The sequence below is a fragment of the Echinops telfairi genome, unplaced genomic scaffold (genome assembly GCF_000313985.2).
Source record: "Echinops telfairi isolate 266 unplaced genomic scaffold, ASM31398v2 ScPeMD7_7468;HRSCAF=8506_0, whole genome shotgun sequence".
Classification (NCBI taxonomy): Eukaryota; Metazoa; Chordata; class Mammalia; order Afrosoricida; family Tenrecidae; genus Echinops; species Echinops telfairi.
In genome coordinates this window covers 2325263-2348469 of record NW_022111369.1, presented here as the reverse complement: position 1 = coordinate 2348469, position 23207 = coordinate 2325263, and the positions used below count along the sequence as shown (strand labels likewise).

Below are 23207 nucleotides of genomic sequence, written 5' to 3'. Positions count from 1 at the left end.
GCTACTAATTTGTTTTGAACGTGCATGTGTAATATGGTTGGGATTGGTTAAGTGTGCATTTGAGTGTTGATTTTATTAACTTGGGAGCATAAAGCCATAAGCTGCTTATTTACTCATGACTCCACAACTGTTATCAAGATCCATTAATACAATGAAATGAGCTAATGAACAATATATAAATATTTTGTCAAAATTAAAGTTGCTTCTTCAACTATAAATTCAGAGAGAAAAGAATTCTTTGTAAAGGTGACCCTGAAAGAGGAGGAACATACTTGTGACTCAGCTGGACTGCATGAAATGAATACCTCCTTCTTGTCATGTCCTCAGGCCTGAGTGAGCCTACATTTTAGGTGTGATAGAGCTATTAAATTAATGGTTGTATTATGATATTTAAAGTCATAATTATAATAGTCAGAAGTAGAGGCAATGTAAAAAAATATAAGTAACCCTTAAAAATTAGGCAGAGTGAACTTTGACATAGAAAGGAAAACTGAATGTTGTAAAATTCTATGTAGAAAGAAGATTACTGAGCACATGGGGTAGTGCTTCAAGCAAACCTATTAAGGGAAAGGCATCCTAGTGCTGAAGTGGTTAAAGTGGGTAATGGACAAGTGGAGCTGCTAACCACAGACACAGCAGTTCAAACCCACCCGCTGGGGAGAAGGCTTTCTCCATCTGTAAAGATGGACAGCCTCAGAAACCCCAGGGCACCGCCCCCTCACTCCTATAAGGTTATTGTGAGTTAAAAATGACTCAAGGGCAGTTGGCGTGTAAGTGGAAATCTAAGAGTCAAATAAATCAGATAGTTATTATTTAATTTTAGAACAATTTTTGTTTACAAAACAATTAATGAAGAAGTCCAGTAATGTATGTGTTTTAGGTCTTTACTGGGTGTATTGCAGTTCCACTTACGGTGCAATAGCTTCTTGGATCTGCTACATATAAAATATCATCTAGCTATAAAATGTTTTGAATTCTTAAAAAGCTATCCTTTATGAGAAAAAAACTTAAAAAAATCTCTCTAATATTTTAAATTCCAAATTTTTGTGGAAAACAACAAAAATATTAATGATCTTACAATGCTTTAGCTTCCTTTTCCTTTGACACCCCCCCCCATAGGAAATGTTAAGCTTGGGTCGGCATTTTTAGACGCCCCTCTATGACTTTTATAATATGAGTCACATGACTGAGGCTCTGAGAAGAACTGCTGATTTTAGAGCAATCTTGACTAATGATAAAGAATATCTCCTATTATGAGGAAATACCTCTGTTTTCAGAAAAGAAAATACTTGTAAACATTTCTTTCCCCATGAAGGAAATGCAAACTATTGTTTTTACTTCAAGAATATATTTTGAGTATTCTGAAGTAACTTTTGCATGCTGAGTTCATATAAAGAAATTTGGATGGAAGAGATGCCCAATCTTTTAATGCTTTGTGAGGTAAAACTGTATTTGTGGAATCTACCACTGCAGCTGCATGTGTTTGGGATGTATTACCCAGTCCCTGTTTTCTCTACAGAAACAAGCAAAACAAACTCAAATTTCAGAATAGAACTGCCTCCCCAATAATATTTTCCGTAGTAATTTTGCTACATTTTAATGTTGTAAAGAGTATTCAAGCTAAATGTTTAAGTCAGAAACCAACCCAGTGACATATAAGAAAGAGCTTTATATCAACAAATAATCTTATAACAGAAGAATACATCCCAGCCCAGTCCAACTCAAGTCTACAAGTCCAATGCAAGCCAGAGCCCTCTTCAGACTCACCTAGCTGCAGGCAGCTGAGCAGAAAGGTGCTGCAGCATGCAGGAAAGGTACAGAGTCCAGGGGCTTCAAGGTCAGTGGAAACATGCTAGCTCTCAGGGTTGAGTGGCCCGCATGTGGCCATCCCTGGAAGCAGAGTCCCAGCAAGCAGGAAGGCAAAAATCACAGAGAGATGGAGGGGTGGGAGTAGAGGGGAGGGTGCCAGTTTTGCATGCATATAAGAAGGCCACATCCCCAAGGAGGCAGCCTCCGGCTGTGACTTGATTGACACTTTAATAAAAATTCAAGTTGATATAAAGTCATCTGAGGACCGCATTAAGGATGCATCGCCTTTCAGATTACTTGTTACAGGAAAGCAATCCGCATGACCCAGCTCTTCAATCCATTCCATAGTGAATGTGGTAATGACTGTGTTTGAAGCTGTGGAATTAAAGTGAACAAGGCATAACCCTACCCTCAAGAACCATGACTATCCCGGAAGCAATCATGTAGAAGGTGCTATTGTTAGTTGTCATTGAGTTGAGTGGGGTGCAGCATGACCCGTGAACAACAGAACAAACAGCATCGCCTACCCTGCACCATTTTTATGCTCATGGGTGCATCCCAGACCATTGCGGTTTTGTGTGCCTTCCAACTGGGGGCACACCACAGATGATAGGCAAGTCTGTTGTAATCACAGATCACCAGACCTTTCTTCTTAGCCTGCCTTATTCTGGGAGTTCTGCTGGAACTGCCCACCATGGGTATTTGACATACCAGCGGCATGGCTTTCAGTATCACAGCAGTCTCCAGGCCAGTACATTACTGAGAAAGAAACTGATGGACGTTGACTGTGTAAATTAAAAGGAGTCCGAGTGAAGGCGCCATGTCATCAGTTTCACATACCTTCCTGGGAAGGTCAGAGCGGGAACAAACGTGGCACAACCTCATGGATTTTGGGAGTGCCAAGCAGAACAAAATCAGTTTGTGACAGAGATCAAACGGCCTTGGTCCATGGGATTATCTTGGGAAAACATTGAAAGAAAGCAGGTATCGGCGGGAGAGAAAACCTTTGTAAACAGCTGCACTCTTATGTGCTCTAATTTCCTTCCAATGGCCTCCCTGTGAGATCGGTGAGGGATCAACACCCCACCACGTTTAATCATATTTACTTCTCAGATAGGCAATTCAGCCTAAAGCCGTTAAGTAATGTGTGCGGGGGCACACGGATATTAAATGGTAAGTGTGCAATCTTAACCTCATAAGAAAGCTCTTGTAATTGCTCAGCCTTGCTGTCAAGGTCCCGATGGAGGAGCACGACAGGAAATGGAAGGGATAGACAGAAGTGGGAGCGAGCCTAAGAGAATTGTGCTGTCCAGCCCTAAACAAAACCACAGGGCAATCTTGGGCATCTCCGTCGGATCTTGAGCTGCCTCAGCTCCACAGCTGTTCGGCTATAAGGTGGGACTCAAGGGTGCACAGTAGCTGGGTAGCATACCCTTATCTAATGTATTTCACAAGGTCTTTGGCGTGAAGTGTACTGATAATTGGGAGACCTTGAGAGTGGTGGAGTGTTAGGGTGAAATATAGAGGCTCCAGCCTCTTTTGACACGCTCATTTCTAGTGTGAACACTTAACACTTACTTTCCACTTTCAATTACTTCCACCCATTTCAGCAGGGAAGCTTCCACCCTGATAGGAAGAGAGCCCACTCACGTTTCTGAGACCCTTTTTCTTGGCAGCATTGTGAAGGGTTAGAGTAAGGAGACCTTATGACTGCCCCGCTTTATCTTCATGTATCCCCACGCTCTTGAGATCTGTGTCCTACATAGGTTTTATTATCGTTCTTCTTGTTGTCATGCACCCTCCAGTCGGCTCCCACCCATAGTGACCCCATGCACCACAGAACAAAATATTGCGTGGTTCTTGTCCGTCTTCACAATGTTCCCCATGCCTGAGCCATCGATGCAGCCCCCGTGTCCATCCATCTCCTTGAGGGACTTCCTCTTTTCCACTGACCTCCCACTTGACCAAACACGATGTCCTTGTCCAACCCTGATGCCACACTCTTCTTCATATAATGCAGCTGCTCTGATGATTTTCCCAGCATACAGATTGAAGAAGTATGGTGAGAGGATACAAGCCTGGCATACGCCTTTCCTGACTTAAGCCATGCAGTGTTCCCTTGTTCAGTTTGCACCACCGCCTCTTGATCCATATATAAGTTTTGAATGACACAATGAAGTGTTCCAGAATTCTCATTCTTCTCAAGATTATCCCATTTTATATGTTCCACATAGTCGAATGTCTTTGCATAATCTGAAACACAAGAAAACATCTCTCTGGAATAATAAGAGCTAAGGAATATAAGTCAAAATATGAGTGTTCTGTAGACACATCCTTTCTTTACCTCGTGGCTTGAGCCAGGAAAGACCTGGGTTGTTTGCTTACATAGGGTCGTAGCCGGGAAAACATGCTGTTAAGAAAGGAAGATGAATTCTACTTTGAATATGCAAAATCTGAGATAACCAGGGGTATTTAAGGTGTAGTGGTCCTAGAAACAATTGTAAAAGGGGTCTGGAATTCATGAAAGGGTTTGGGTTGGATATAATTAAAAGCCAAAGCCAAAGCCACTTTATTGCCATTCTCTTGGCTTAGATTCATGGAGATCCTATAGAACAAACAAGGAGAAAACAGGCCCCTGTGGGTTTCTAAGACTGCAGCTCTGCAGGGTAGAAGAAAGCCTCAACTTTTCCCGAGGCACTGGCTGGTGGATTTGAACTTCTCACTTTGCATTTAGCAGGCCAATATGTAACTCACGATTCAACCTGTGCTTCCGGGTTGGATATAGCTCTTGGCATATTTGCTGTAGAGGTGATCTTAGAAGTTTCCACAACATATAATATGTCAAATATGAAACTTCAGGATTGAAGAGAATTGGAGGCTGGGAAAAAAAATTAAAGAGCGGAGAGAAAAAACCATGAGAGATTAAGGCAGGTAGGATTCCAAAGAGGAAATCACATTTTAGCCACGGATTCATTGCCAAGATTAGTCAGCCTCCATCTAATAGGTTTGCCTGTGAAAGGAAGAGGAGTCAGAATTGAAAGAAAGAGGCCTAATGGTCGGAGAACAGACACTCAACCACCAGCCAAAAGGTTGGCAGTGGAAGTTCACGTCCTTGGAAAGCAAACCTGGAAATAGGCTTTTCAAGTTTCCCAGCCCTGAAGGCCCTCTGCACACAGGGGGTTCCCTAACTCACAATTGAACTAAGAGTAACCAACAACTACACGATTTGGGAGGATTTTTTTCCCTTTCCATTGTCTAAAATGTGCCTGTTAGGTTGATTCCAACTTCCGGTCACCCACAGGTGTCGGAATTGAACTGGGCTCCATTGGGATTTCAGTGGCTGATTATTGGGGAAGCAGCGTTTCTTTCCAGGTACTTGGTGGCCTCTGCCCTCCAACCTTTCAGTTAGCAACTCAGTCAGTTAGCCTGTGCAGTGCACCACCTATGGGGACAATTGGGAGAAGATGAGGCTTTCTGCTCCCACGGCGAGTCCTGGAAGCCCACAGGGGGGTCCCACCCTGCCTGTTGGGTTGCTCTGAGTCAGAATTGACTCAAGAGCAGTGAGTGTGAAGGATATGGAGTACAGGTGGGGGACCCCCCAAAAAATCCCCCAAACCCACTGGTCCTGAGTGAATGTTGACTCACAGTGAACCAATGGGCAGGGTGGAACTGCTCCCTTGGGTTTCTATAAATGTTTGTGGGAGCTGGCAATCGCTGACCTTTTGGTTGACAGTCTAGTTACCACTCCCCCGCCCCCCCCCCACTGCTTCTTGATTTGGGGGCTATGTTTCTGTATTTTAAAGATGACAGAAAGGATGATATTTTAATCTGTAGAACGAAAAGGTGATAAAAGAAGACAGTTGACCATGAGGGCAAGGTTTCTGAGAAGATGAGAGAGAACGAAGGTTCTGAAACAGGAGAACAGAGACAAGGCTAGGGCTTCCTTCTGTTTGAATGCCTTCGAAATTTTAAAATCTTGGAGCTGCACACAGGATTTTTCAATTATATACCAAATTTGGCAATTTAAAATTTTTTCAAACTAACATTACCAGTTCCACCAATTTCAACATGCATCTCTACATTCCATCTCATGACCTTGATTCGCACTGTTGTGTAGCCTGCTTTTTGGAGCCCAGGTAGTGATGTGGGTTAACCATTGGGCTGCGAACTACAAGATCGGAGGTTCAAGTTTACCAGCCTGTCGGTGGAAGGAAGATGAGGCTGTCTGCTCCCCTGAAGATTTAAAGTCTCAGGAACTCTAAGGAGCAGTTCGACTCTGCCCGTTGATTCGATGGCAATGGCTCTGGTTTTGTGGTGTGCCTTATATCTGAATGTCCTAGTCCAGGCACTCTATGGTGGTACTGGCAAGAATAATCCCAAACAGGCACTTTTCCAGATACGTTTAATGTAGGGCAGGGTGTAGCTACCGATACAAACATTTAGGGATTTTGTTTGGTTTTCTTTGGAAGGTATATGCTTAGGAGTATAATTCCTGTGTCCCGTATTGTTCTATTTACAAAATTTTTTAGGACAAATTGAATTTTAAGTTATCTTTTTTGTCTCTTGCTCAAGGGATCTATGAATACAACTTGTATTATGTGCATATTACATTACAGATTTTGCATTCAACCATTTTCATGATCATAAATGGATACATTGAGTCTTCCAAAGTGTTCAGAAAAGTCTCCTATTATTTTGTGCAAAAAATTTCATCCCATACCCTAATCAGAAAACCCTTGTGTTTTGGTAAACGTATCCTTAGACTCGATTTTAAAGGGGTTTGTTTGTTTTTTCTCCCAGCCGTATACAAAGAGGTATCCAACTTATTTGACAAATAAAAGCAGTCCTATGTAAAAGTTTGCCAATTGTACAAGAGGGAGGAAATAGTAGAAATGTAAAAATAGGCCCTCCAACCTCTATAATAACATGCCCATGCTCCTTGATCTATCTCTTGTATTTGGAGACAAACCTTCTCCCTGGGCTTTTAGCATGCCTCATTAACATAAGCAGTCTCTTAGCCTGCAATGCACATTAACCATTCATGCAAATGATTTCTGTTTCCCTGCCGGGGCCCCTTACACACTTATATCACACCTATGAGGCCATTGCTTCTGCCTATCAAAATCAAGCTCTAAGAACCAGCTCCAGTTCCTCCCTCAAGGAGACTTTTTTGAGCCCTCCCTACCCTTAGGGCACTCTCCCTTCCTCCTCTGAACACTCAGCTCTTAATGTTGACACGTCATGCATTTTGCCTTTGATGAAAGTGTTGTTTCCTCAACGAATCACTGTTCTAAGTGCCTCTTTCCTTCCGAAGGCATCCTAGGGAAAATAATCTTCATGAAAGCCCACCCATTCCATGGAATCTATTCCGGCATTACAGGACAGGGTAGAGTTGTTCATAGGCTTTCTGAATCTAAATGTTTATGGGTGCAGGCAGCCTCGTCTTTCTCTCACAGAGCGGCTGGTGGCTCAGAACTGCTGACCTTTTGTATGGCAGCCCAACACAAACCACCACACTACAGAGAGGAGTGGAAAATCACTTTCACAACCTGAGTTGAAAAAAAAAAGTGCAGTGTTTCAGTGAGCAGTCAGAGTTATAAAAATTTCAAACTAAATACAATTATGTTTCTTTATTCATAGCATATGTATTTAACATTATTTTTGTGTTATCTAGAAAATGAAGTTTTAGACCACAGTTTGTGGATGTATCAACAACACTCTGACCGTTTTGTTAATAAAAGAAATAGCTAACAATCATGTTGCCTCACTCTGCTTAATATTCTGAAATGTTTTATCTGAGTTATATAACTACCCTATAAAACAAGTTATTCATACCATTTTCATTTTTTAATTGTGGAAACTCAAGCTCGGGAAGAATAACTGGTGAATAGTTAGTGGGATTTGCATTTGAACCCAGCTATCTCTGACTCTAAAGATTCAACTTTTAATTTGACCGTAGATAGCTTAACTTGCTTATCTAAACTAAATAAAAATCTACTGATGGGTAAACTGCATCTCGATTTACTGGAAGTTCTTTTGTTCAAACTGTTTTTAAATAAGCGAGAGGGCTAGTAATCCGTTGATACATGTCTGGGTCACTGGGTAGTGTAAATGGTTTGCTCTTAGCTACCAACCAAACAGTTGGCATTTCTAAGCCACACAGTGGGGCCACAGAACAAGCCCAGTGAGTGCAGCTCTACACCGAAGCATATGGGATCACCATTCATTGGAATCACTCCAGGGCAACAGATTTTTTTTTTAATATCTAATACCTAATGCTTAAAAATAGGAGCACTAGTAGTAGCATAGTAGTTGGTTACACATTGGGCTATTAGCTGTAAGGTCAGCAGTTCAAAACCAGCAGTTGCTCCGCGGGAGACAAAGCTTTCTACTCCCATAAAGAGCTGTATGCAGTCTCAGGAACTCACAGGAGCAATTCTGCCCTGTCCTATAGGGTCGCTCTGAGTTGACACTGACCCAGTGACTGTGAGTTAGGATTGTTTTTTGGTGGCTCTAAGGAGACCTGGTGGTGTAGTGGGTCATGTGTTGCGCTGCTAATCACAGAGTCAACAGTTTGAATCCACCAGCAGCTCTGCAGGAGAGAAACGTGGCTTTCTCCTCCCATCAGCAGTCATGGGGAGCAGTTCTCTCCTGCCCTACATGTAGGGCCTCTATGAGTCAGAGTTGAATCCACGGCAGTGGGTTTTAGTGTGTTTACTGGGTAAATGTTGGTTTACTAACCGCAAGGTTGGCAATTCAAATTGTGGGAGAAAGATGAGGCTATTTGCTACTGCAAAGATGTACAGCCTTGGAAATCCATGTCATGTCCCGGTAATTTGGAATCGAGTTCATGGCAGTGAGATTTGTTTGGTTTTAGTTTAATATATAGATACAAAATAATGAAATGTGGAAGGCACAGCCCTGCTTTAATGCTGTTTCTTCTTAAAACTATTACTAATGACTTTCGAAATGATATCTTAAATCAAACTAAAACCAAACCAATGAGGCAGTTCTGACTCGCAGTGGCCTTGTAGGATGGAGTAGAACTGCTCCCTAGGGCTTCTGAGACTGGAAATCCTTATGGGAGCAGAGAGCCGCATCTGTCTCCCATGGGCGACTGGTGGAGTCCAATTGCTGACTGTGAGGCAGCAGGCCAAACAAGGAATCCGCTTCTCCGCCAGCACTCCCAGTATCCAAAACTATGGGATTAATTCTCTGATATTTAACTTAATTTAATGAATGAGGAAGATCCCCTCAGGTGTTTCCTCTTAACTAGTTATCAGGCTCCTTGTATATCCTTGAGCCCCCTAAGGAATCTTCGAGTAGACTTTATGTCAGCTCTATGATTCCTCCATCCAGTGCACCAATGGGAGATAGAGTCTTTCTGTGATTGAATATCTGCAGAATTTACCTTAAACCAAGAATTCACAGCTAGCGTTCTGGCTGTTAAATGTAGGCTTTGGCCTTTAGTCATCTCTTTCTGTCGCCTCCTAATGACTGAATTTACTTTGTTATTTCTATTTTCACCTTTGGGAAGCCATCTGGTTTCCAGCAAAACATACTCTGCAATGTTTTTAAAGGGAATTCCAAGTGATTTGTGAAAAATGCCACAATCTGCTCCCTTCATCTGGGTCTTTGCTCCCTGTGGAGCCTGCTTGGTTCGTCTTCTCAATTGCTCTGGGTTGATGTAAAATATTTCATGTTTGTAATATGATGCAGAGAGACTACTCATGCTGGGCATTCTGTATAAAATTATTTCAATCACATAGAGAAGCTATTCTTTCAATTAACATAGGGATACAATGTTACTAAAATTCTTTCAATAACATGTTATAACTTAGCATATATATTATTATGATAAAGAAACCATGAGGAAAGTAACTCGACAGGTATTAATAGCATTACCACTCAGCTAATTATTTCTTCTTGGCAAGTAATGGGGAAAGGGATGAAGTACTGCACCTCGGCGCTGCCCGCAGGTGCCCTGGTCTGCTGTGGTGTGCAGTGGTCCACCGATGCCCAGGCCCTTCGGGTGACATGCTTCCTCACCACAGCCCTATTTTTCAGGTGATGTGAATTCCACGAGTAAACTGTGTGCACTGTCTTCCTCTGATTGCATCTAGGGGATGACACAATGACAGGCGATGGGGGTGAGTACCTCAGGCCGGAGGATCTGAAGGAACTGGGCGACGATTCTCTCCCCAGCAGTCAGTTCCTGGACGGCATGAATTACCTGCGGTACAGTCTGGAAGGAGGACGATCTGACAGGTATTCACATCGAGCTGCTCTCTGAGAGCAAGTCAGATGTGTGGGCAATATCTTTTCATGATAATAATTTAAAACTAGGCGGAGTGCTCAAGCATTGCATAGGTACCTCCCCAAGTCTCATCAGTAGCATGTGATTCCATTTGTCCAACACCTTTAAGAAGCACCCATTTCAAATGACAAGAAACCGAGACCTACCTACAGAGATTGGATAACTTGGTCAGCGCCAGACAACAATAAGAGGCTGAGCGATGAGAAATAAAGAGCTTTTTGCTCTTAACTCTGTTCTAATTCTCTCCCGCTTTAGTTTCAGTCAAATGAAAAGGATGCCTTTGCCTGCTGGGCCTTTTGGCTTTGTGTTATCTGGAAACACTGTGGCCTCCTGGGTTTTCAGTTTGATGATTTCTGTGAGTAAAAGTAGGCTGTGAGGAAGATGTAGAAAGAAACGAATTCTGAAGGGTAATGTGCCTGAAACTTTGTCATTCAAAAGAATCAAAACAGAATTTCGCAAGAGCCTATATACAAAATGCATTCTCAGTAAAATCTGGGGGGAGCCCAGGCATTATAAACAGATCTGGGGATGCTTATATAATATTCTAAATTAGAAACATATTATATTTTGGTGACTGGTAATTAGCATAATGAGCATGTATTATATTTTTAGGAAAACTGAAAGAGCCTCTCCCACCACCCCAAGAAATGGCATCCAAGGCTTGACTACAAATTTAGGCCAGGTGAAATGAAAATATCTTTTGCTAATCAAGGATGTCAGGTTTATAGTTTCAGAATTGGCTCAATTCTAAGCTGTTTTATCAGTAACCAGACTATCTAGGCTCTAAGAAGTCCCTATAAAGAATAAGCACCGTGAAAGGGACAGTCAGCAATAACAGGCTCTTCTTGACCTCGCTTGAGTGTCAATACATACCTCCCCCCTCTCAAAAACGATTCCGTGTTAAAATAATTGAATTTCATGAGTGTTTTTCTGTGCCAGACTTTATGGTAGGTGCAGGGAGCACCCACACGAGTAACATGAATGGTGAAGCAAGCCTTCGTGTGGTGAAGTCAGGCTAGTGGCTCACCAAGTGTTACTGAGGGCTTCCTGGAAGAGGTGACCCTAAGCCAAGAAAGACTGATGAGTAAGGAGAGTTGGTGAGAAAAGGGAGGGAGGGCATTGGGCGCTTTCCAAAGCTCATACACAAAGACTTGTGGTACGTGTAGGGCAGCATGCCTGGCTAGTCAGAGGGAAAGTGTTAGGGATGAGAAATCCTATGTGAACTTTAGATGGGTCATTGAGACAGAGGAGGAACTTTAAAGGAAAGCTGAAAAGGCCAAGCCTTGAGGTTGGGAACCCATGTCCAGAGCTGTGGTTCGCAGTGATTAGGAAAATCTTGACCACTACCCTTATTGGTAGCCATTAAGAGACTTGGAGAAAGAGGAACATTTGAGTCGACCAGATCAATGATGCACCCCAATAGCACGATGATTAAAGTGCTCAGCTGCTGACCAGAAGACCCCTGGTTTGAACCCACCAGCCTTCCACAGGAGAGAGATGTGGCAGTCAATGTCCATCGAGACCATGGTCTTCACAGGCCTAACGGGCACTTCCACTCTTGGTCAGAGACTACTGGACAGGATACAGATGAGGAAGATTAGCAGGGCTCCTTGGCTTCCTTGGGTTAGAGTCCCAGGGGCCGCTTACAGAATGAGGATCCACTCCAAGAGTGTCACCTCCACTGTCAGCGCTAGTGACGGTGTTCGTACTGCCTGTGTTGAGTTTTGACCCATTTAGCTCTGTGGACTCTCTCATTTGAAATTCTTAGTAGATTTTAAAACCTGGGAAAAGGCAGTAGTATGACTTTACATGCATTGTTGAGACTGTGAACAAGCACACGACTCTCGGCCTAAAGCGTGTCTCCTCAGCACGATCTCTTTTATCAAGGGATTAATTGGTGATTCATCTTAACCCTCTGTTGCCTCTTCCAGGGTTTTTAGAGCGAGGAAGAGTCTAGAGTGGTATTTTCCATAAAGCAGGGGCAAGCGCTATGCATGCTTAGCAAGCACAGGGCATGACATAGGGAAGACGTGATTTGATCCCTAGTCCCTCCTTGCACTTCTAGATTACCAGTTCGTTTCATGATCCCCCAAATTTAATTACAAGCAGCATCTCATTTTCATGGTTTTCTTGTTTGTTTTATTACTATTACTGTTCCTTTGCTTAGGCAGTTTGATATAAGTAAGGTGCTTTTTTCGGTAACCATTTCTCCTTTTCATTGTTTCTTTGTTGGTCTGCCTTCAATAGCACCATGCCCAGGTAGGTATTACACAGCATGACGACATGACCTTCCTGGAAACATCACCATTTCAACATGTCCCTGCTCATTGCTTAATGTGCGTACGTGTGTGTATCTGCTTATATCATCGAATTATGGATTTATCATTAATCTATGAATGATCACACGACTCTCAGCCTAAAGTATTTCTCCTCGGCATTATCTCTTTTATTAAGGGATTAATTGGTGATTAATTATAACCCTCAGTTGCCTCTTTCAGCGTTCTTAGAGCAAGAAAGCATTTAGAGTATTATTTATGAAATTTACTATCTGAATCAGGTCATAGACTTTGTTTTAACGGTCACATCGCCACCTTGTGGTTGATAACACGCTAGCACAGGCTGCGAAGCTAACGTAATTGGCCTGTGTGCTCTTGAAGACAGAAAACAGTTCTGTACATGGATGTGGAAGAAGAAGCATATGTATAAAGTAATGAGTAAAAATACAACCACTCCCAATTAGGTTGACATTGTATCTGTGTACTTCATTGTTGCTGACAAGCTCAAAAAGCTATCCCAAGGTGAAACGTTGAAGGACAATTGATTACAGTTGAAAAGAAATTTCTTCAGGTTTTACAGAAAACAAATGGAAGATTTTGGATAGTCACCTATCCAACAGAATTGTACATTTTCATTAATGAAATGTCTAATAGATAGTGCAGTTTACTAAGATGATAATGATTGTGCTTTTCTTTGAATCACAAACTTTCATAACACCTGTGTTTACAAAGCCATTTTGCCATTGTGAACAATAAATAGGCCATCATGAATTGTTGTATCTGTAAGTAAAACTTTAAACTAACAGGAGTCTGAGTAGTTGTAAATTGACTCCCCGAGAAGCCATACCCAAGACTTAATGAATTATTGTACAATATTCGAATTGTTTGTAATGTTCCAGATCAGAATGGACAATTTCTGATCTGAGGACTTGAATAATTCAAGACCACTGGTCTGGCCTTTATTATTACAGGGAGGATTTTTCTGGCCATTAATGTTGCAGAGAGCATGTCTCCACTGATGGAGTGTTCTAGAAATGTTTATTTCATGTAGTAGATTCTGTGTTAGGTCATAGAAGATCATAAGGGTGAGAAACTATAAACGTGGCTTAACCACGTAAGACAGTGGACAGAGAAAGCTGCCGGCGCCATGGAGGACAACATATCGAGACATGTAGCTGTATGGCTGTTCTTCCTTCTCCCTGTCTCTCCAGCTCTCCTTACTTGTTAACTACGCGTCCACGTACGTCTCTTGCTCTCTCTACCCTCTTTCACTGTGGTCTGTAACCTCTCTCTCTTTCCTCCTCTTTCTGGCTCTGTTTTGTTTTTCTTTGTGTGTCGGTGTGTTTTAGGAAAGACAAAAGAAACAATGCCACTCTAACTCTTCCATTCCAAAACAATTTGAGCAATAGACCCTGGCGTCAGGGAGATGGATCTGTAAAAGCCAGCTTTATTACCGGTTGTACAGTCTGACTTCACGCGGACAGCCAAATGGCTCTGTGATGGCTCAGTCCTGAAAAAGACAGACTTGTCCTCCCAGAGGCCACAGTCTCTGTAAGATTAGCAGTTGAGGCCTGGATGCTTTCCTGGAAAGTTCAACGTTTACCATGGTGGTAGTCACCTCAACAGATTTTATTTGTTATGCCTTCATATGCCTTTCAGGACCCATCACCCAGCTTCAATTTCTAGTTCCCCTTTGAGACCTGTGATTCTACTCTTCCGGGGCTGTAGTAAATGGTCAGGTCTTCCTAAAGACATAGCCTGCACTTGCTCTTATGAGCAAACATTTTAAATTCTATACTATAATGCCGCTTAAACATTTGTACTTTTCATTCTTAAAAGTTGAGCACCTTTAAATCTGTAAATATCTGATCTCTAAATCTAGGATAATAAAAAAATAACAACAAAACTCGCTGCCACCGAATCACTTCCGATTCACGGTGGTTCTCTACGACATTGAGAACTGCCTGTGAGTTTCCGAGACTCGGCCTTCACCAGAGAAGAAAGCCTTGGCACATACTTCACAGATCCGTACCTAAGCGAAAGCACTTGATCAAAAGATAGCTGAGCCTGTTCACCAACTGTATAGTTTGAAGAGGTTGGGCCTTCTATTTTCTTCTTCATCGACCAATTAAAAACTAGATAAAGAAGAACAGAATTTAAGCGTTATTGATCTAGTGCTATTTGTTATGGTTGGTACAAAGCACATACAATTGGCACTTAACTATATTAATGGTTTCAGATCCCAAATCAAACGCCCTGCCCTGGAGTTGATTCTCATTCATAGCAACCCTGTGAGGGTAGAACTACCTCTGTGGGTTTCCAAGGCTGTAAATCTTTATGGGAGAAGAAAGCCTCATCTTTCTTCTGTGAAGTGACTGGTGGTTTCGAACTGCTGACCTTGAGGTTACCAGCCCAATTCTAACCCACTTGGCCACCAGGGCTTCTTTCTTTATGGTTTAAAGAGGGGAGAAATAATTGTTCTAAACCACCAGCTGCTCCTTGGGAGAAAGCTGAGGATTTCTATCACTGGAAACATTTACAGTCTCAGAAATTCACCTGCGCAGTTCTACTGTGTCCTAGAAGTTCCCTGTAAGTCGAAATCAACTTGCTGGCAGTGAGTTTGAGTTTTGTTTTCTGCTTAATTTATCAGCTGGGAATGAGTTCTGGTGGTCGAATGGTTAAGTGCCTGGATGCTAACTGAAACTGCAGGGGGTGGGGGGTGGTGGGATAAAAGACAACCGGCTTCTGAAAAGATTATCACTTTGAGCATGCTGTGGGACTAGTTCCACTCTGCTCTTCAGGGTCACTGCGAGTGGGAATTGATGGCAATACCTAATCCACTAATTGACAGAAACAAAGTTTTACTGAGATTGTACCCTTTTCCTGGTCATTTAATCTCTTGCCCTGCCACAAATTCAAGGGCTCATAAAAAGTAGTTAAGGCAGTCTGTAACCCGTTTACAAAGTAACTTATCAAAAGCTAATGGCACAGATGTGAAACTCATTCCTAATATCAGCTCCCCAAGTGTGTGTGTGTGGGGTTAAAGCCCCTGAGAATGGATTTACTAAAGCATCCAGGCTGCCTTCTGCCCTGGCTGTATCAGAAGCCGTAATCTTCCCCAAAGATCTCTGTGACACCAGAAAGCTAGTTCCAAAATTACATTTAGATTCACTATATTATAGACACAATTATAGAGGGAGATAACCACAAACAATCAACTCCTTCTGCTTATGTCACTGACCCTCTGGCCACCCGCCCGGGTCTGTTTTCTTTGGTGTAAACCTACCTGCAAAGCAGGACCTGAATTCCTTCAAGTTACCTACAAAGGGATGCAAATTTAAAGAATCATCGCTGGTGACGACCTTGATGCCTTATAAAGATCACAATACATTGTGCATAAAATTAGGCTAAAAGATTGCAACTAAAAAAAATATGCTAACTCGACATTTAGTCCATAATTCTGCTTCCGTGGCCAAATATCTACTTGCACAGAGTAAATGACAGTTTGCTTCTATAAATATTGTGGAACCCTGAAGACCTCTTTTTTTCTTTTCTTTTCCCTATGGGCTTTGGGCTAATCTTTTGAATCATGATCTTTAATTCTTAGACTACTATGTCTATAGTTTATTTAACATGTCATGCTGTCTCTCATTTGGCTGTGGAAGTTGCCAAAGAAGGAAGTAAATGCTATCGGTGAGAATGTCAAGTTCCACCCATTACTTTTGAGTTTATAAATGAGAATTTTGAACATCTGATTAATCAAAAACCCCATACAATGATGATCAAGGCCTAAATCCCATTTTAAAGCTAAAGCTCCTTTTTTTGGTCTGTGTGCTCAGTGCAGTGTGCTTATTTGCTGGCAGGTGTGGCTGTGTGCAGGGCGGTGCTTGGAAACAGTTTCTTGTGCCCTTGCATCTCATTGCTATAGCAACAAGCATTCCTTGGTTCTGCACTCACCATGCAGAGGACCTGCCAAGGGGACAGTGCTCTCCTTTGCAATCATAGCATTGTTGGGAACACCAGAGACAAACAAGAGGAACTCCACTTCCGCAGGAAGCGTGCATCTGGCCACAGTCCACCCCGCTCTGGCTCTTGCAGGGGAATGGAGCCGCATCCAGTCACCTAGTGTGGAGAGGAGGAGAAAGAGCCCTGGGGACAGAATGGAAAAGAAGGAGCAAAGAAGAAAGCAGGCTTTCATTCGGTTCTCCGCTCTCAGGGCAGTCTACTTCTGCCCTCATATTTTTCTTAATCACAGAGAGATTAACATTTCACGCAGATTTCAGTAATCTGTATCCGGAATTATTTCCTGGGTGACTTTCTTGTGCTGGCACTAGAGCCAGCTCCAGTTGCTGTTTGCAAACATTTCTGGGGAGAAAATGAATCAGATTAGGAGTATCAAATTTTAACTTCTGGATTCCCTTGTGCCCTGGCCATTGAGTGGTAGGAACCAGTGAAAAGGTGTGTTCGTTTAGCTGTTGGACAGAGAGGTAGGGCAACACAGGGACCTGTGTTTCCTGCTCCCACGGTGGCTAGTGATGTCCCCCTGGAAGTTGCACTGTTAGCTAATAGCACGCTTTTTTCCACTCTCCTGCTCGGCTCATCATTTCATCCTCCCAACCCTACCACTGCTGTTGGTACATGACCATGACCTCCTGCCAACCTACCAGCCTCCGATCCTTCAGTTCCGACAGGTCTCACACCCTGAGCCATGCCTCCTACGTGAAGGACAGCGCCATGATCGAGGAGACCGTGGTGATCCCCAGTCATCAGGTACGTGGTTTATTTTGCTTTTATGTCTCTGCTTCACACAGAGCCTTTTAATCGTGCATGGTGCTGGAGAAGCGTAGAGGATATTTTTAATTTTTAAAAATCATTCTTAATTCAGTTGATGAACAAGAAGGAGAGATCTGAGGGTTTTCCCAAACCGTGAGCGGTTCCCATTTGCCGTTGGTGGTTGTTGTTGTGCAGGGTTTCTCTGATTTCATCGGTTGCATATTTCTTCAGCTATACGGGAGTCCTCCATGGAGACTGTGATAAAAGTCCGCTCCTTTATAAAATCCCCACTGGAGGAAAGAGGGAAGAAGACGGCATTGGAGACAAATGGAGTGGTAGAGGTTAAAGCACATCTCCCAAGATTTAAGAGCGTTAGCTTTTAGAAAAGACTTGGAGCCAGATCTGAATTGTTTTGGATTGAGATAGAATTGTATTGCTCTGTGTTGATTGGACATTGGCCAAGAGATGGACGCCTATTTTTCCCCGATAGTCACTTCTGCGGTTGATGGCCAGCAATGCAATTTGCATGGAGATGCTTTTTGAAAGATCCATTTAAAGAGCATCAGCCTTCTGTCGTGTCTTGAAAATGAAAGTCTATCCAGAGAGAGTCGTCTTCCTGTGAAACCACCTTTTGGATTTCATATGTTGCTTCCACCGAAGGAAAGCGATTTTCGTCTTGTTTTGTTTAAGCAAGCCGGTGTTCTTTGTGTCTAGGTGCCAGCTCTAGCCAAGGAGGCAGAAAGGAATGCTTATCGTCTAAGCTGGGGCACTGAGAACTTAGACAACGTGGCTCTTTCTTCTAGCCCGATTCATTCAGGGTGAGTAAATCAATATGGTACATCCAGATCAAGAGGGAAAAAGAGATGGGAGCAAAACTAACAGCTTTGTCCAGGAGCTTTCGTTGACGGCTAGCTTGCCGGGCAGGTGACCGTTGTTGAACTTGTAAATGACATTGCTTCCATCCAAACCAACCAACCAACCAGCAAAGGGGGCTGAATTCAGCATAGAACAACCATCAGGTCAGAATCCCAAGTAGAATTGATTTACACAGCTTGCTGCTAGCCAAGTGGCCTTACCATTCACTTAATGTCTTAAGGACACGTAAAAGAATAAGCAGGATTATTTGCTTCCTAGGAAATTTCCAGTTTGCTAAGATTACCAGCTCAGTTATTTGAAATAAACACCTCACTTATTTAAAATAATGTTTATGTCACAGACACTTGATTTGCACCCAAGCATAGAGTTCAAATGTGAACTAGGAACAGAAAGGAAACTTTGAATGCAACCAATCAGCATCGCAGGGTATACCCAACACGATTTAAGGCATACCGCTTTTTTACATTAAGTCGTTAAAAAGTAAGGCTTCGAGATAAAAAATATAAAGCAGACTTAAAGTTGTTAAATTGTAAGAATTCAAAAAAAACAAAAGAAGCATTCAATGATATGAAATACACAACTCTTACAGTTTTAAATTGAAGCGATTCACATTTATTTCTTATTTTTTAGTAGTTTCAAGGATTATAGTGACATATTTATACACAAAATACCCTACATTTCATTTAGAGTTAAGTCTTTGTTCTTAAAACCTTACCTGCAATTCACCTAACCAAATACAATACTTTGGTCTAAAGTGTCCCAAAGTCTTTTTCTTTAATCCATCAACTATTTTGAGTAATAAAACATTTGTGGTTTTTATTGTCTCAACATATTTCTCCTTTCAGTAAAGCAGTCTAAGATATTATAGTTAATTCTTTTGAACTTATTAGTCTAATCTACTAAATAAAAGCTCATAAAATGGCATTTAATTACACAGATATTAAAAAAAATCTTAATACTCTTCTCATTGAATAAATAAAAGCTAATCCTTATATAAGAGCTCCTCAGAAGAATGAGAATATAATTAAACCTCACTCAAATTCACTCATGTATTTTAAAACATATATGAGATTATTAAACAATCTCAGTGAAAAATTATTAAAAACAGTAACATTCTTTTCTGTTACAAAATCGGTCAACAATAGTGATTATGAAGAAAAAGAGGTCTGGACTTGAGAGATAATAGAAAGTATTATAGAAAATAATCATGATGAAGTATTTAAAGTCCATATCCAGCCTACAAAGTGACAGACATTTTTAGGCAACATAAGATTTAACTATGCAACAACAACAACAAAAATTTAACTATGCATGGCTGATTTTGCCTTTTTAAATAAAAAAAAAGAAACTATTACTTTAGGAAAGAAGTTTCTTGAAGGATTCCTGTGTGTCTGGCTGAAGGACATTGGGTTACTCAGTTTAAGTGCATCCGTGTACATGCCCGTGATATAAAACCAGATTGTCAGTAGATAATTTTATGGTTGATTACTTATGATGAACCCAAAAGCCCAGTGGTTAAATCAATTACTTAATTTGGTCCCTAGTAAACCTATTTATTTTTCTGATAATCTCCAAAAGCAGCTTTGTTGATAAATACTTTCAACTTTGGCTGTGTATTAGAATTACTTGGGAGTTTTAAATCCCCTTATACCCAGGTGCCACCCTAAACACGCACATTAGAATATCTACTGATGGACATTGATATTTTGTAAAACCCAAACCAAGCCTGGACATTGACATTTTATAAAACCAAACAACAACAGAAAACTCCCTGACATCGAATCACTACTGACTCATAGTGAGCCCCAGTGGGTTTCTAAGACTGTAATTAGTTAGGGGAGTAGAAAGCTCAGTCTTCCCCCACCCCACTACCATAGAGATGCTGGTGGTTTTGAACTGCTGACCATGAGGATTGCAGCCCAATGCATAACCACTGCATTACCGGGACTCCCTTTATCTTTTCACTAATGACTGAGATATTTTAAATAACTGTAAGAAGGAAACAACTTTGTTTAATAAAGCTTTGATTACCGATGAAAGCTAGGTAGTTAATGTATACCTATTGTTCTTTATCTCAATAGTTCTTTATCTCTTCCATTTATTTACTTTTTAATTTTTTGTATATTTATCAAATTCCCCTAAGAAGAATTTGACACTGCGCTAAGCACGGACGAGAACAGATAAATAATACCTCATTCCAACCTTTAAGAAGCACGGCTTTTTGCTTTGATCTGCAGTAGGATACCTCTTCTACTGTGGAAGACAGATTACTGCAAAGGGGAATATGCTTTGGAATGAGTGTGCTCTGGAGTGAGACCTGTCAGAATTCAGATGCTGGCCCTGGCCCTCAAGCAGTGACACTGAGCAAGTGATGTGAAATGTCTGAGGTTTCGCTGAGCTCACCTGTAAGAGGAGTGCCATCATTACGGTCCCAGAGGAGAGCTCTAGCCAACACAGTTCAAAGCATGCCATTGTCCCTGGGATGACTTAGGTTTTCTATGTTCCCCATACACAGCTACCATGCGTTTCAAATGGGGTAGGCACAATCTATTCTGGATTCTCTAGATGGCAATATCAATGTGGTACAAGTCAGAATGACAGTGTTTATCTTATTAATTTTATCAGATAATTGTATCACCTTTTATTGCCCCTACTGTGTGCTAGAACCTTTGATACAACAAAGGACTCTGATAGGATGAGTAGTTACTACTAAAAACATAGTGATTAAGTGTCCTAATGTTGAAGAGCTGCCATGATACTAATAACTATGAACAACATTCATCACATCAAATCATGTAACAACTACTTCTTATTTTATTCATTACACACCAAGTATTTGAATAATAGTGTTTTCTAATTTTCAAGGATCAAAGTTTGTCTTTAATTAAGTGGGAGACTTCTTAACCCAGATTTTCAAATTTTGACCCAAACTTAAGTGTTATAAAAAATTGAATTTTGATGGAAGGGACACCATCCCTTGTTACCTTTTATATGCAGATGTCATTAGTTTGTGTGTGCAATATTGTTATATTTCATAAGGAGATAGAAGGCATAATTTCTACCAATAAGCAACCCACTGTCGTTAAGTCAATTCTAACTTAGTGACCCTGTGAGTTTCAGAGGGTTTCAGAGCTGACATGTTTTATAGGAACAGACAGCCTCCTCTTTCTCATGTGGAACTGCTAGGGGGTTTGAACAGCTGAACTTGTAGTTGGCAGCTGAACACTTACGTCATAATACCACAAATAAGTACAGCTAGGGAGTTTATTCTATCTCTACTTTAAATTTACTTTGATAAATGTCCATGAATACAGAAGAATGATATTAGTGACTGAAAAATCTGTTCTATATAACTTAAGCAGCCAATATCTGGTCAAAAAAAAAAAGCCTGGCGGTAATACATATTATTTTTTCTTACCCCGAAGAGGTTGCCTTACTGATTAAAAAAATGAATCTAATAAGCATTTCTTTCTAGCTGCTCTGGACATCACCAAAGGCTGGGAAATCATTTGAATTTTACGAGTCTCCGTTTCCTGAAAGCAGGATGCATTAGCAGAGGGAAAGCAGAATTTCTATTAAGAGCTAGTGTAGTAGTTCCTTTTGAGTCCTGTTATGCAAGCACACTTGTCTGCTGCAGTTTTGTAGTGTTGGGTAGATCTTGCCATGACAACCAGGGGCCAGCAACTCCATGTTGTGCGTCATCATGACACAATGGTACAAGAGGCCATAGTCACCAGGCCACGGGAGGCCCATCTTTTAAAGGACTTCCCTTTCATGAAAATACGGTGAGTAGGTCATTTCAACTACCCTGTTTCCCCGAAAGTAAGACATCCCCCGAAAATAAGACCAACTTACAGTTTTGCCTCTCGCTGAAATATAAGGCATCCCCCGAAAATAAGACCTCCCCGAAAATAAGGCCCCCAGAAGTTACCATAATTCTGGACTCTGGACCGTAGCGGCGGGCACTGCTGTGCAGCTCACTGTTGGCTGCAGCACAGCCGGAGCAGACAGGAAGTGCAAGGTCTCTTTTAATAAAACAATACATGTGTACCGTATTCTTCTTCATGGAAAAATAAGACATCCCCTGAACATAAGACCTAGCACATCTTTGGGAGCAAAAATTAATATAAGACACTGTCTTATTTTCGGGGAAACAGGCTAGTAGAGACTGAGATTTGAAAAGCTAGTAGGTCAAAACACAGATGTTTATGCAAACACCCGCAGCAGTGAATTTGGTTGTTTGTGTATTTAAAACATCCTTGTTTTAGATTCATGAAAGTAAATTCCTTTGGATGAAGGAAATGTTCCGATAAGAAGTAGCAAAACAGGTGTTTTGTAAGATTAAATTTCTGATTTACTGCCCATTGTACGTCGTCCAAGGTTGAAAGCGCAGGGCCTCGTCCAGCCTTCACTGTAGAGCCACTTGCTGTTGGCTTGGTCCCTGCTCGAGGTCACTCTCTCCATAGCTGTCTTAAGGAAGAGCAGACGTGTAAATACAAGAAAAGTGAAAGGGCGCTTTCCTCAGTGAGATGAGCAAATATGACCCGCAAGACTGAAAGTTTAAACTTCCTTGTTACCCACACTGCCTTGTACTTTATGCTATTGCTTGTCACTGAAGCTATGCTTTAAATTGTGCCTTTTCTGTTTGCATTTCTTCTGTGGCCGCCCAAAAGGGCAACACCTTTATTTCGAAAGTTTTAAATGTCTGATCGGGAAACTGATGAGGTGAAACTCTGTCCATCAAATCAGAGTCTGTGCAATTATACTTCTTTTTTCCTTTGGGAGCTTCTTGGACAGGTAGACCTTGTGAAATGGCCCCACAAACCAATGGGAAAGGAAACAGCATGTTCCTATTCAATGACTCGGAACAGTCCAGCACCCCAAATTGAGAGGCACCACCACGCTCCCCTGTCCTTACCTTCTCCTCGCGGTTACGTGGAGCTCTGTTTCGCTTGAGGAGCCTTGCTGGCATCGTGGATTACGCTTTGGGTTGCTAACCTCAAGGTTAGCCATTGGAAACCCTCAAGGTTAGCCGTTTAAAACCGCCAGGTGCTCCACGGGAGAAAGAAAGACTTTCTACTCGGTGAAGAATCACAGCCCCAGAAACTCACAGGGACAGTTCGACCTTGTCCTGGGGGTCGCTCTGAGTCGGGATT

General features: G+C 41.7%; 1 protein-coding gene across 34 annotated transcripts in view; it reads left to right on the top strand.

Moving 5' to 3' along the window:
• The window catches only part of ANK2 (ankyrin 2), a 402581-nt gene that overhangs the window by 319464 nt on the left and 59910 nt on the right, over positions 1-23207 (top strand). For 19 of the 34 annotated variants that reach the window (XM_045284229.1, XM_045284255.1, XM_045284253.1 and 16 more), the window contains 3 exons: positions 9933-10077; positions 17070-17172; positions 17890-17993. In XM_045284229.1, coding sequence (XP_045140164.1) covers positions 9933-10077; positions 17070-17172; positions 17890-17993 — 352 coding nt within the window. Of the gene's footprint in view, positions 1-9932; positions 10078-12373; positions 12386-17069; positions 17173-17889; positions 17994-23207 lie in introns of all 34 variants that reach the window. The other 15 variants (XM_045284250.1, XM_045284241.1, XM_045284235.1 and 12 more) reach the window with 3 other exon arrangements.